The sequence below is a fragment of the Cryptotermes secundus genome, unplaced genomic scaffold (genome assembly GCF_002891405.2).
Source record: "Cryptotermes secundus unplaced genomic scaffold, Csec_1.0 scaffold620, whole genome shotgun sequence".
Classification (NCBI taxonomy): domain Eukaryota; kingdom Metazoa; phylum Arthropoda; class Insecta; order Blattodea; family Kalotermitidae; genus Cryptotermes; species Cryptotermes secundus.
Window position 1 is genome coordinate 207850 of NW_019723312.1, and position 15122 is coordinate 222971.

General features: G+C 47.2%; 1 protein-coding gene across 2 annotated transcripts in view; it reads right to left on the reverse strand.

Moving 5' to 3' along the window:
* The window catches only part of LOC111861803 (laminin subunit gamma-1), a 149159-nt gene that overhangs the window by 40710 nt on the left and 93327 nt on the right, over window positions 1–15122 (reverse strand). For both annotated transcript variants that reach the window (XM_023846667.2, XM_023846668.2), the window contains one exon: window positions 251–436. In XM_023846667.2, the coding sequence (XP_023702435.1) occupies window positions 251–436 (186 nt within the window). The remainder of the gene's footprint in view (window positions 1–250; window positions 437–15122) is intronic.

Genomic DNA, 15122 nt, shown 5'->3' on the forward strand with positions numbered 1-15122 from the left:
AACGAGTGAATTCGGTTCCTTTGTTTCTTGTTCGTCCCCCCCCCCCCGTTCATTTTTGTTCAGAAGGGGTTTCAGATGGATGTTCGCATTACAAGACACGCCGTGGTGTGTGCCTCATTACAAAAGTCCCTAGGAGTGAAGTGTCTACAACGGGATTCAATTTGCATCAGCTAAACAGTGCATAAACATCTGACACTTCTCATCACGAAATTATGTATCCATCCGTGCTCACTTGACGAGCAGCACTTGCCTACTTCGTTGCAGTTGCATGCTGTGCAGTAGCCATCTTCACGCTGATAGTAGTTCTCCCGGCAGCGCTCGCAATTCGGTCCGTCCCTGTTCCCTGTGCAGTCCAAACAGTGGCCTCCATGTCCTGTTCTAGCGTATAGCTCCTTGTCGAAGAAGCACCGGTTCGAAAAGCCATTGCAGTTGCAAGCTGAAACCAAACAACACATCAGTTTAACATTATGGCGTAAAAGAGTTAAAAGTTGTCCCTCTACTTAATAAACTAAGCACCATGTCATGAAGACGTATGGGGAAGTGGATGTATGGCTCAACAATTGACCTCGACAGTAGATGGAGGTGAGTGGTCAGCTTCACACACGGGCCGCTTTACCCCCGGTACCCACTGGATAGGAATGTGGGTGGACCTCAGAGCCGGTCTCGACGGTGCGGGGAAGAGAGAAATCTTGCAGATGAATATTATTAAAATGGATCTTAAATAAATTGGATGGGAGAGTGTACGGATGGATTCATCTGGCTTGGACATGGGTCTGTGGCGGAACACCGAAACGAACCTTCAGATTCCATAAAATGCTGGGATTTCCTTGACTATCTGAGCATCTGCTAAGTTTCCAGGGAGTATTCTGTTCCATGAAGTTGACTGGTCGGGTGGTTAGAACATTTCTGTGTTGTACGAATCATTAATGGAAGTTCTTACATTCGAGACCTCCAAGTTCCCCCAGATGAGAATGTCTGGTTCAGTCCATGACAACTGAAAGATTACAAAAACCGCGGCGGCACATAAAGGCTGTAATCATGGCGTTTCCTGCTGCAAGACTAATTCAGGTGGTCGTGTTTCTAAGGGCACTTCCTCAAGATCACGTGGGAAACGTACTGCAAGGATCTTATTAGATTATCTTACATACCAGCTATCACGTACCACATAGTCTCCTATCCAGTGGGTAACTGGGGCATTTCCCCCGGGGGTTAAGCGGCAGGGGTGTGAAACTGACAACGCACTTCCATTTGGTGCCGACGTTTCAAGAACGTGGAGCTATACCTCCCCTCCCCAAAACTTTTCATGGCGTGGCAGTCAAGTAGAGGGAGTTCTTTACTTTACCTTGACCAAACGTCCTACACGCCCCGCCCATCATATATTTGTCATAAGGTTCTGAATGGAAAGAAATGCAGTCTTTGAATAGCCGACACCTCTGCACGGCATCAACTGAACATCATGCTCTCATGTTCCTAATACGGGATAATGCTTCTCTACAATGCGCAAAGGACTAGTTCTTCGCCCGTGCGCATCAACCCTTTAGAGAGCGAATATCTTCTAATTACTATATGAAGATTCAGTCTGCACCTCACGGGAAACACATTACGTCTCCGCTACAGAGACCAACCGGTTAACGCTGTTTGGGGACACAGTCGCTGTTTATTGTGAGAACCATTCGGAACACACAAATACACTGTGTGGGCAGAATGCAGAGACTTTATATATAAGAATTCAGTCCGTACCTCACGGGAAACACATTACGTCTCCGCTACAGAGACAACCGGTTAATGCTGTTTGGGGAAACAGTCACTGTTTACTGTGAGAGCCATACGGAACACACAAATGCACCGTGTGAGTAGGGTAGAGACTCTATATATAAGAATTCAGTCCGTACCTCACGGGAAACACATTACGTTTCCGCTACAGGGACCAACCGGTTAATGCTGTTTGGGGAAGCAGTCGCTGTTTATTGTGAGAACCATACGGAACACACAAATACACCGTGTGAGTAGAGTACAGAGACTCTATATACGATGGGGTACCCAAAAGAAACCGAACTAATTTTTTTGTGGGCAGAGCTTTTGTAGTACCGCGTTTTGCCGCTATGAGCGCATAGAGCTAACATTCCTGAGTCGATAAGCCGACTACCGTTGCTTCAGAAGGTAAGGACTAGTTTCGGCAGAGTTTATAGTGACAACTGTTTTGTGTGATCGTCGTTTTTGCAATGGCCCGAACACATGAAAATGTTGAAAAAATTCGTGAAATCATCAAGGAAGATCGACGACGGACCATTGAAGAAATTGTGGAGCTGTCGGGAGTGACTTGGAGCTCAGTTCAGCGAATTTTGACAGAAGATTTGGGAATGAAAAGGGTGGCTGCGAAATTCGTGCCACGACTGCTGACTGCTGAACAAAAACAAGGTCGCGTGGAAGCATACTGTGCTTTGAAAGAAGAGTCCCGAAATGATCAAAACTTTTTTTCAGCGTTTTGCTGATGTTGCTGAGGTGAAGGAAAAAAAACGACGGAGGCGCTGTCAAGCATCTCAAAAGATAAATTTAGACAATGTTTTGATAAATGGAATAAAAGACTAGACAAGTGTATTAGTGTAAGTGGAGAGTACTTTGAAGGGGATTGAAGGTTTGTGCTTAAAATTTGAATAAATAAGTTCGGTTTCTTTTGGGTACCCCCTCGTATAAGAATTCAGTCCGTACCTCACGGGAAACACATTACGTTTCCGCTAAAGAGCCTAACGGACTAACGCTGTTTATTGTGAGAACCATACGGAACACACAAATACACTGTGTGGACAGACCACTGCGCTTTAAATGGTTAAGTATACAGCAGCAGCCCTTATACATAATCTCCGCGCTGCATTACCGCGGCCCCGGACCTGACGCGTGGGTCGCCTTGAGAAAGATTACCGCGAACCTGGCATCACAAGTACACAAACACTCGATAATTACACTGAAGAAACAATTTTGAAAGATAATTATCAACAACTCCGCCCATAATACGTACAAGCGGCGAGAAGTCAGTACTCCCCCCCGCTCCAGGAAAGCAGTCATTTCGGTGACGTGGCATCTTTTGATCCTGGCCTTTGTTGCGTGCTACGGAAGTCATCTGTCAACCTGAATAATGTCATTTATAAGCAGAGTCTGGGCCTTTAGAACTGGCTCTATGGAATTAACGAGGGTTTAAGGAGTTGTGGCGGGGGACTCCATTCTTTACAATGAAAAGGCACTACTAGAAATGGAAATGGCTTCTCACAACTATGCAGACGCTGCCCTTCGGAACTGGGCAGATGCCCAAGTTCAGAACTAAGCAGAGGATCAGATTCAGAATTGGAAGACGCTCCAGTTCAGAACTTTGCAGACGCACGGTTCAGAACTAAGCAGACGATCGGGTTCAGAACTAAGCAGGGGATCGGGTTCAGAACTAAGCAGACGATCGGGTTCAGAACTAAGCAGGGGATCGGGTTCAGAACTAAGCAGACGATCGGGTTCAGAACTAAGCAGGGGATTGGGTTCAGAACTAAGCAGAGGGTCAGGTTCGGAACTAAGCAGAGGGTCAGGTTCAGAACTAAGCAGAGGATCCGGTTCAGAACTAGGCAGAGGATCGGGTTCAGAACTAAGCAGAGGGTCAGGTTCGGAACTAAGCAGAGGGTCAGGTTCAGAACTAAGCAGAGGATCCTGCTCACAACTAAGCAGAGTCAGGTTCAGAACTAAGCAGAGGTCGGGTTCAGAACTAAGCAGGGGATCAGGTTCAGAACTAGGCAGAGGATCAGGTTCAGAACTAAGCAGAGGATCAGGTTCAGAACTAAGCAAAGGATCCTGTTCACAACTAAGCAGAGAGTCAGGTTCAGAACTAAGCAGAGGGTCGGGTTCAGAACTAAGCAGAGGATCTGGTTCAGAACTAAGCAGAGGATCGGGTTCAGAACTAGGTAGAGGATCAGGTTCAGAACTAGACAGAGGGTCAGGTTCAGAACTAAGCAGAGGGTCGGGTTCAGAACTAGGCAGATGCTCCAGTTCAGAGCTAGACAGGCGCTCCAGTAAAGAACAAGGACGCTCCAGTTCAGTACAACCCCCCCCCCCACGACCAACACAATTACAATGCAAATCATTGAGATAGTCGACTCGAGATTGTGTTTCTGTATGTATCGCTGTTGGAGCCTATTGTTATGACGTCTTAAAATACGCTGAAAATAGCTTTCACAAAACGAAGCGCTGTGGAGCTGAACAGAGAGAATATACCCGCGTTTACACCCTTTCTTAGCCCTGGACACTGTCTTTTGTGGTGGAAACATTCCGTGTTCCATGGATACGGAGTACTATGCTGACGGTAGTACAGCTACTGGTAGGGCCTCCCATGCTCAACACACAGACAAACTCGGCGAATGAGGCCCACAGCAGCAGGGGGGAAAGTTCCGCTTCCGAAAAGAGTGCCCCGGAAACAAGCAACGGCAACACGGTCCTAAACTGGGGCTTCACGAGGGGACGGAAATTTCAACCTCGGCATTAGATGGGGGTGAGTGGTCAGCTTCACGCCCATTCCACTTTACCCCCACGGAAACAGCCCTCTGTATCAATTGCATAGCAGGCCCCACAATAGGTCTGGACGACGTGGAGAGAATTGCTCTCGCCGAGACTCGAACTCCGATCTCTAGGCCGTCCAGCCTATTGCCAAAAAAGCGTGTAGGTCTTCATGTAAAGTTTCCGGAACCGTTGTCCAAAACTGGTGCATCACAAAATGTTATTAAAGCAGCCCATACCAAATTTGATGAAAATCTGTTCAACAGACGAACGTCCCAGAATAATTACGATATGCCTACATTTTGTTAACTTGTTCATGATTGCTGGATCTGAGGTTATCATGGCGGTGGCATATTCAGGGATGTGATGCCGTGCAGTCTGGTAGAGTTTCGAAGGCGTGATGCGTCCACCTTCAGGATATAAGGAGCCGTACGTTATTCTGACACGTGAGTAGACTTCGACCAGGCTGGACGGCATCATGCCATATTTGTTGTGGAAAGAGATGAGAAAGTATGTGAAGGAGGAAGCTAAATCGCTTGACAACGATAGCGACGGATCTGACGGTCGCCATGGAATGCTGCTCCGCACACCGCGAGGCCGCTGCGGCAGATTCCTTTTGTTAATGTCAATAAATTGCAGCGTTCATTTCGTCGGCGTCTTCTGATGTCGCGCCATTCCTAGCCGTCACAGCGCCAGCAGTGACCTGGGAAGTGGCCGGTTTCGGTGAGCACTAAAATTCCTTTGACTTTAAAAATGAAATTGCAGCCCGCGCAGTTCACGCAGCAGAGGCAGACACGAGGGAACGTTTGTTGCCGCTTATTGCCAGGCGATGTACACACGCGGACTGCAAAGAAAACACAACTTCGCCTATCTTTTTTTTTCTTTCTTTCATTCACAACTGGATTCGTTGTTGAAAAGTTCTGGCTCGTGATCGGCAACGTCCGATTTAATTTCCCGTGCGTTAATGTTCAAACTTTCCGGTGGAATCTCACGAAACATCTCCCGACACGCTGTAATCAGTGCGTGCGTGTTCCCCGTGTGGAGGTGCGTTAGAATGCCTCCAGCGTAGCCCTGCGACTCGTAGAAGGGGACGAAAAGGGAACCCAGTGCCTGGGGGCATAGCGGAGCCATTTGGAGGAATGAGAATTGACAGGCGAAACCGAAGTAAGGTATGGTAAAGGCCGAGCCATAGCTCAAGCGGCCCGGGTTCGATCCCGGGTCTGGTAAAGTGGGATTTGTGGTGGACAAAGTGGCAGGTTTTCTCCGAGTACTTCGGTTTCCCCTGCCAATCTTCATTCCACCAGTTGCTCCATAATCACCCTCACCTATCATCTGGAGCTGGTACAATAGACCAGAAGTGGCCGCAGTACAAGGGACTTAGTCCCACCCCACTAGCAATAAAAAAAAGTACGGTAAAGTTATCTCTGTGCACTGTGCACTATGCTATGAAGGCGTTTGGGGGAGTGGACATATAGATCCACATTTTCTTGTCCTCGGCACTGGCTGGAAGTCAGTGGTCAGTTTCACAGCCCCGGCCGCTTTACCCCGGGAAAGAACCCCTGGTACTCACTGGATAGGAGGTTGGGTGGCCCCCAGAGCCGGTCTGGACGACATGGAGATGAGAAAATTCTTGAACCTACCGGAACTAGAACTCCGACCCCTTGGCAGTCCAGCCCGTAGCCGAAGATATCCCTTGCTTAATTAATTAAACGCCAAGTCATGTAGATGTATGGGGGAGTGATGGTATAGTTCCACCATTCTTGACTTCGGCAATTGATGGAGGTGAGTGTTCAGCTTCACGCTCTTGCCGCTTTATCCTCGGGAAAGAGCCGGCGGTACCCGCTGGACAGGAAGGTAGGTGAGCCCCAGAGCCGGTCTGGACGCTGCAGAGGAGATAAAAGTCGCTTTCCCGTACCGGGAATCAAAAATTTCCTATCTTGTATATTCAGCAGTGAACCGGTCTTACGAAAATATGGAATTACAGAAGTTTCTTACACTTAATACAGATTTAACTAAAACAGAACTAAACGGATTAACGTTGAAGCCCAATTTATTTCCAGATGCCGGTAATTAGAGAAAGAATGGGCCATTATTGTTGCACTGCGAATACACTTCCTAAATTTTAAGTACAACAATTATTTCTCAGTTGACAGGACAAAGGAACTACAGTATTGACATGACGGCATAAAATTACTTCACATTTCCCACGCTAGTCCATTCCTTCGCTCCACAATCCGCTGAGACACATCCAGCGAACCGGATGACACATTTTTGTTTTTGCCCCGAACAAGATTCCGAAGAACAAGACAAGAGTCGGAACACATATCAAGCCTGCCTTTGTTTATTGGGCAGTGTTTTATAAGGAAACAAGCAAAGAGCTGCAAGCATCTTCATGGCGTCAGGATAGGAATGCTGGTCGCCGAACTGAAATTCACAGGCGAATTATTCTTGTTCCTTACATCTGAAATTGTCTCTCGCGTGTTTTCCTGTTCACTACGTGACGTTTCTATGGAGCCAGGCTGGAATGCAGTTGCAAATGCAAACCGTCCGTCAGGCTGTGTCCCTCCGCGGTCCCTAAGCAGACAACCAGCAGCTTGTAGTCTCAGCTACTTCTTAGTATTTTAATGGCGGTCCATTTAACGAGCAGGTACACTTAGCGGTAACGGTGTAGACTCGAATTCCGGAGGTATTCGGGTTCGAATCTTGACAGAGGCACCGGCTTTCATGATTGAGCATACTGTACCTCGAATAGATCACGGCCTCTTCCTTCCCAATCCTTTATATTTCATCGCCTACGGCCATAACGTCTGATAAACATTCTAGGCAGAGTCTGTAAATTAACCCGCTGAGAAAAACATCTCTAACTAACGAACAAACCAACCATCTCAATGGAGTTGTGTCGTAAACAAACCACAAACTTTTAAGTTACTCAAGTACTTCTCAAAATTTTACGGAACGCGAAGGTTCATTACCGTGTTCACAAGAGCCCTCCACTGGTCCCTATCCTGAGTCACATCAATCTAGTCCATATCACCCCATCCGATGTATCTAAGATCTATTTTAATATTATCCTCCCACCTATGACTAGGTCTTCCGACATGCGAGTTGCCAGAACTTAAAGCACAAACCAAATTATGTGTGAGGAAATTTAATTTGGAACAGTATTCTATCCGGTTGCCGTAATATAGGAAAATTGTTTTGTTGGCCATGTCTGTTGTTTCTCAATGAAAAAATGTATGGAACAAGACTGGGTTTTGGTGATATCAACAAACTTCATAAAGCACTGAAACGACATGAGAACTCTCAGACACATTATTTCAACAATGCAACTTGTTATGTTCGGGAAATCTCGAACTGACTGTCAACTTGACACTCAAAAGCGCATTTACAGGTTTATCGAACAGAATACAAATACATTTCAAATAAATTTTGGTGAGTTGATTGCTGCCGGTCACGGTAGCCGAGCGGTCTAAGGCATGTACTGTCTTCGCTCGCTTGGGAACCGGGAACGCGGGTTCGAATCCCACTCAGGGCATGGATGTTTGTGTGCGTTTTTCTGTGTTTGTGTACAGGTAGAGGCCTTGCGACGAGCTGATCACCCTCCCAAGGAGTCCTACCGAATGTGTAAGATCTAGAAAAACTTAAGTGAACGGAGAAGTTCACGGAGGTAGGCCTAGGCCCACTGGGGCTGTAGTGCCAAGGGGGGAGTTGATTGCTATCAGTTCGTTTATTAGATATCACTGCTTCCCTTACCAAAAATAGTACAGCACGCCACTACTTCCGTTACCAAAAATAGTACCGCACGCCACTGCTTCCCTTACCAAAAATAGTACCGCACGCCACTGCTTCCCTTACCAAAAATAGTACTGCACGCCACTGCTTTCCTTACCAAAAAGAGTACAGCACGCCACTGCTTCCCTTACCAAAAATAGTACAGCACGCCACTGCCTCTGACGCTGAATATCGGAGCAGGTTCTCTCAATCATACTTAAAACCTTCTAGCTGAAACTGTTCATAATCCTACCGTTCTTGTGCTGTGTATGCCTTAATTATTACGTTCTTCATGTATTTCTATTCGTCTTTGTTTGCTTGTTTGTTTACCTGACTACATTAATGTGTCTTCCTCCAGTGCTTTCTTGTAATTTGTCTTTGACTTTTTGTTGTGTTGTGTTGTGTTGTGTCCATAATGTAATTACCTGTATCTACACTGTGCTCTGTCTGTAACTGGCCTTGTGGCTGTTGACTCGGCACAGTAATAATAAAGAAACACAAAAAACAAAAACTCCCGTGATTTCAGTTCGCCAGCGAACTATACCGACCGAGCGACCGCCGCTTTTCGGCGAAGTTAGTGCCAACTTTTGCACATAGAGTGTGTCACGTGGTCAGCGCAACGAATCCCAACGGCCGTTAATCTCGGTTTTCTAGACCGGAGCCGCTATTTCCTTGAAACAACTCCTCAATTATACTCACGAGGCTGAGTGGACCCCGTTCGAGACCCACTACTTGTCAGAAAATCTTGTAGCGCCGGGACTCGAACCCGGACATCTGGATCTGTAGCCATGAGCTCTGACCACTAGACCATAAAGGCGGTCAAATAAATATTAAGTAAAATTAAAGGTATCCCTGTAACAGGCCGTGGAGGCCCATAAGTTTGTGAGACGTAGAGGTTCCCACATTTTCTAGACAATCGGCTAACTGATGACCGTTAGGTTGTCAGCATTACGCGCCGGCCGCCCTTTACCCCAAGAACATTCCTGGTACTCATTTCTGTTAGAAGCTGAGTCGACCCCAGGGCCATAGTGTGGCTGGAAGTATTAGGCAAACTGAAAAACAAATCCATCTCATTGGGATTAGATCCCGCGACCTTCCGGCTTGTAGCATAGTGCCTCAACCACCTGCGCTACCGCGTGCCCCTCAAATAAATAATAAAGAATTGAATTATTGAACCGCGTTGTATTATCGGAAATTTTGAAGTTCGCCACGTTGCATTCAGTAAAATAACAAGTTCGGAGTGTCTCTCGAAGGCCCGATGGAACTGTGGCATCTTCCTGTGGAGTTTTCGATGGGCATAACATTGTTGCACGGAGCTGCCCGTCACACAGCATGAGGTTGCGGCAGTGCAGCGGGACGTGTGTAGCCTTTGTTTCACTGTACGGGGGCCAGACATATGGCCCCGTACATTCTGCTGCTGATTAATGGCTGTTTAATGTCCCACAAAAGGACAGGTAACTCATGTACTGTCCTGGGAATGTGCAGAGAGGTTGCCGCCAAGCAGCTACTGGAAGATTAGATTACTCTCCGCTTCTGGTATTCCACTGTGGAGAGCCGCATGCAGACCGGCCGGCCAGTCTGTGGCATTCTCGGCTGTTGACGTGGCGTGGCTTCAGTTCTCGTGTCAGCGGCTGACGGCAAAATGGAGAACACGGAGGAAAGGACGAAAGAGTGATAAACATTGCTAAAGAGACAAGAGAGGCTGAGAACAAGAAATTAGCTTAAACTCATCGCTCTCTTTACGAAAATAATTTTGTACACGTCCGATTTATCAGTGCCGTTATGCAATTTCGCGTTAAAATGGCATCAGCGAATCCTGCAGCCCTCACATACCGCATACAAGTTAAGTTCTGCAGTAGGTCACGAGCCAGCGAGCAGTCTTTTGTTTCAGTGTATCGTGTCTACTCTGTGAGTACTGGCAATATTTTGATGTGGATATAGTAAGTGTAGTATAGCAAATAAAGAAGACGGTTTAAGATTGACAGATTGCTTACAGCACAAATTACGAGATTTCCCACTGAACTCTCAACCAGTGTTACAATGAATAAGATCCAGAAGTTTCTGACGACGGTATATTAAAACGATTATTCTGTTTCCGGACATTATACTCGTACATCATTGCAACATCATTGCAACATACAACGTTTCAGAGACTGAATTCTGTCTCCGTCTTCAGGTGGAACCTACTCAGTTGGGCCCAATCGGTAGAGCTACTCCCTGTCTCCGGACACCAGCACGGTCGGTCAGTCTGTCTGTCTTGGTGTCGAACCCCTGATTTATTTTTAAATGAAAGTTACTGTCCTGTCCATGTGAGGCGCCCTCTCTGACGAGAGGTCGGGTCTGTCATTTGTTAGTCACAGTCGATAGTATTAGTCCATTGTCACTATGCACACTTATTTACAATTGAGACTTAATATCTAGTATGTACAATATATACAGGCCTCTGTCAGTCTAAGCTCAGTACAGCACACTATGCCCTGTTTCTAGTAGTATTCGCTACCATGGCAGTCTAGTCACTTGAACGGCCGTATGCCTGACCGCCGACACTTTCTGTGTCGGGCTTCGCCTTGTCCGATGTTGCGAACATTCTCATTATCATGATTTTGTATGACTTCTGCTTGTGACACCATCACCAAGCACAAGAGAAGATATATAAGCCAAACACAGCACAAAGCACCTGCGAGAGTTAAGGTAAATATTAAAATACTCCACATACATGAGGCCTAGCCCTTATGTGCAGACACTGTTTCACGGCTGCTGCTGTTAAAATCAGAGTAACATCAGAATAAAAGTCATCACTACAGTGACAAATTCTCTGTATGGTGCCAACATAAAAACACGATTTTCCCACGTAATCTACAATAGACGGAGTTGTGGTCTTCTGACTAATGCTGCTATAATGGGAGTGTTACACTAGTAAATAAGGGAAGGAAGGGGAAAAACAAATCAAATAAAGAAACACACTCCAAATTAACGAATAACAAGAAAGGGGAAAAAAAAGAGGAAACAGCGAGCAGGTTAGGTTCGCGTAGCGGCAGCGATCTGGAATTCTATTCAAGTGGTGCCCGGTTCGAACCTCTGCCGCAATATTGGCTATCCTGAGTTTTCACGGCTTGCCTTTATCTGTCCAGGAAAATTACGGAATATTGCTTCGATTAGACCATCGTTTCCATCCACAGGAGACAATATGGGTCCCAGAACCGGTCTGAGGGCTCGGGAAAAGGAAGAGGTCCCTTATCACTACTGGGAATGGAACCTCAATTCCTCGGCCGCCGCCATACCGGGTACGAATGACGCAACAACATTAAGCCCAAATTCGTTCTCATTATGCTACGCATTGTGTTACTAATTACGTCTCTCTTAGGTTCAGATATTTGACTCAACACTCAGGGAACAAGACAGTGGACAAGACTGGCCTCTGCGTATCCGCAAATGTCAAAATGTCACTCCGAGCATGCGCAATGGGCAGATTGTGCTGCCAACTAGCGTCAAGCACGACAAATGTCCATCTTCAGTCCATCATAATAACGCGCATTCTTTTTAATATGGGTAGTGAGGTTGCTATGTATCTACCAAATCACACGGCGTCAGTAGTAAAGACAGTTAAACGACTGTGATTTGTGGCAGACAAATTTGCGTCAGGTCGGGTTTTATTTTCATACCAACAACTTATCCACGTTCATTAATCAACGGCGTATAGTCTCCATAATGACAGCGTCGTTAAATAACCAACCTAGAAAAGGTTCGTCTCATTTCTGCCCTCCAGCGTAGGGCCAGCCGGAATCTCGGCCTCAGTGCTTGAAACCGTCTGTTCAAAAAATGACGTTTCTAGAGACTACGATATACCACAGTGAGGGCAAGCAGCTTTCAGGCGTCCCTGTTTTAGCAGCACAGTAACTCTTTATACGTAATCGCATTACGTCTCTCCGCCCCACGGAGGGAAGGGGGTTCCCCGTCAGGTCTCACGAAAGTGGGATTAGTGCCCAGCAAGGCTGTCAATTAACAACAGGCGTCAAAAGCTCCTTCCTCCTACACGACCTGTGAGGTCACGAGCAGAGACATGCGTGAACTGCATCTCATGTAGGCTGGAGTCTCTGTGCGCATGTCAACAGCGTCTGGCGGTAAGGTTAGGTAACCTTGCCCTCATGTAACGTAAAAAGGTAAAGCTACCCCTGTAACAGGATGTCGAGGCTCCCATATATACAGGTGGCGGTGAGGTTGTCGGCCTTACGCTCCGGCCGCCCTTTACCCCCCCCCCCAGGTAGATTCCTGGTACTCATTTCTGTTAGAGACTGAGTCGACCCCAGGGCCATAGTGCAGCTGGAAGGATTGGGCCAATTTAAAAAAATTCAGTGACATCGGGAATCGAGCCCGCGAACTCCAGGCTTGTAGGACAGTAAGCCAGCAATCCGTCCACACGAAGACTGGGCCACGACCACTTCCATAACCTTACAAATTCATAAATCAGACATGAAAACATGGAGACTGCAATATTCCGGCATGTGATAACGTACAGTCTGGCATAAAAATTCGGAAAAAGAACTTCATGTCTACTTTTTTCAAGGTAAAAGAGTGAGCCGCGCTAGAACAGAACTGTCAGTAACACAGGGAACAGAGAACAGGGCCCGGGGATAAGAGCGAACCAACAGGAGCGGTGGAGAAGCTCTTAGCTCCGTCCCTCCTTCTCCCTTTTCGACATCACCGTTACTTCCCGCAGGGCTTCTCTTCTACCCTGAAGATGGAGACAACTGCTGCTCCGAAACGTTCACACCTGTGTATCAGACTGCGTGCTTCACACTTTCCGCAGTCGCAGGGAGTCGCACGCCACTGACCACGGACAGGAAGGCCGTGGGCGCGCGTCCAACATGGGCAGGCGAATGTTGGCAATACTGTGGGCTACACTTGGCTTCCTGCCGCCGCGGCGCGCCGAATGCTTTTATTTATTCACTTTCCGGTTCGAGGCAGGGCAACTGGACCCTCGCGTCAACAAACACATCAGTGGCCCGTCCATCGCACGCAGAGTGACTCTGTAAAGCAACTAGCCTTAACTGTTCAATGCCGGGCTACGGGCTGGACGACCAGGGTTCGATTCTGGGCACGGACAAAACATTTATCTCTACTTCACAGCGTCCAAACCGGCTCTGGGGCTCACCCAGCCTCCTATAAAATGGGTATCGGTCGAAATATACGCGGGGTAAAGTGGCCGGAGCGTGAAACTGACCACTCGCCTCCATCTACTGCCGAGGTCAAGAAATGTGGAGCTATACCGCACCTCCCCCATACGTCTTCATGACGCAATGCTTAATTATTTAGGTAAATTGAAAAATCAAATTATCTCATCGGGAATGAAACCCACGACGTTCCGGCTTGTAGCATAGTGCCCCAACCAACTGCGCTACCGCGCGACCCCTTACCTCCACCGCACCCCACAAAATTCAGTCACGAAGTTATGTAATTTTTCATCTATACTCCAGTTCCTACTGGTCCGGTGACGTTGAGAGAAACATCTGAATGACTGCAGGCACCATACATTCTTCCCAGAACTGACTACCTCTTGAACCATTTACAGCCGTCTTACACAGAATGCAGCCATGCCTCCGTACATATGGGCAGATGTAATTTAGCTTGCTCAAAGCCCACAGCCAACTGCTACAAAACAGCAGCCGTTTCCGGCCTTTGAAACCTTTGAAGTCTTTCATATGTTTCGGGACGACAATAGCAAACCAAATTCTGAACCATGAGAAAATGTAACGGCAGATTAAATTCTGGCAGTTATTATTATTATTATTATTATTATTATTATTATTATTATTATTATTATTATTATTATTAGAGGGGGTGCGTTTCCCCATGCACCGCGACTAATAGTCTATTGTACGTCCCCCTTTGATATTCTACCAGTCGCCATACCCTACCGGTACTGGTGCGTGCTATCAGCCCCGTTCACCCAACGCGGTCGGCCCTCGGTACCTGATACTTTCCCCATCTACCAGAGGCACTGGAAACTACTTGGGCGGGAAACTTCTTGCCTAATTTTGCTCAGAGGTCTCCTAGAGACATGAGGATCTTTTACGTGCCGTAAATCTACGACACGGGGCCCACGGCTTAAAGTCCCTCCCGGAGGACTCCGCCCTTAAAAATTCCACGACCTCCGCCGGGTTTGAACCCGCGTACCTTGAGTCATGAGGTGGGAACCTTACCCCTAGACTACGGAGGCCGCTTAAATTCGGGCAATACTCGCCACCGTCCATTTTTGTCGTCCCTCTTGCGTCTAAATAAATAACACGCTGTCACTGGTAATCCACACAATTTACAAATCACTAGAGCACACGCTAAGTCTTCTCAGTTTGTTCTCACTAGTCGTTTCTTGGTAACGGATCTTAACAATGGATACTATTCGGCTTCTGTTGCCACGTCGTTACTATCCGGCGTATAAAGCGCAACTGAACCGACTTCCCGACTTTCTCCCTTGCTTCTAACATCTCTGCACGGACAATGAAGAAACTCCACGATTCCACTGATACAGTCCAACTGTTGCATTATTAGGAATCCGCTGCCTAGCAATGGGGACGTGTTTACCGAGTCGTTGCCCAGAAACGGCTCGCGGTCACTGCACAGCAACGGGTCTACGCGCCACAATATTTTTCCTGTGGTTTTGCATGGATATTAAAACCGGTCTCTTGCATTCAGGGAGAACCACAGGCTCAGAGCATTCGAGTGCGGAGTTCTGAAGAGAATATTTGGAACCAAGGTGGAGGAAAACCTCCTCGAAGACTATGGCTTCATCGTGGAGGTTTGTGCGCCCCAATAACGCGGAGGGTTCT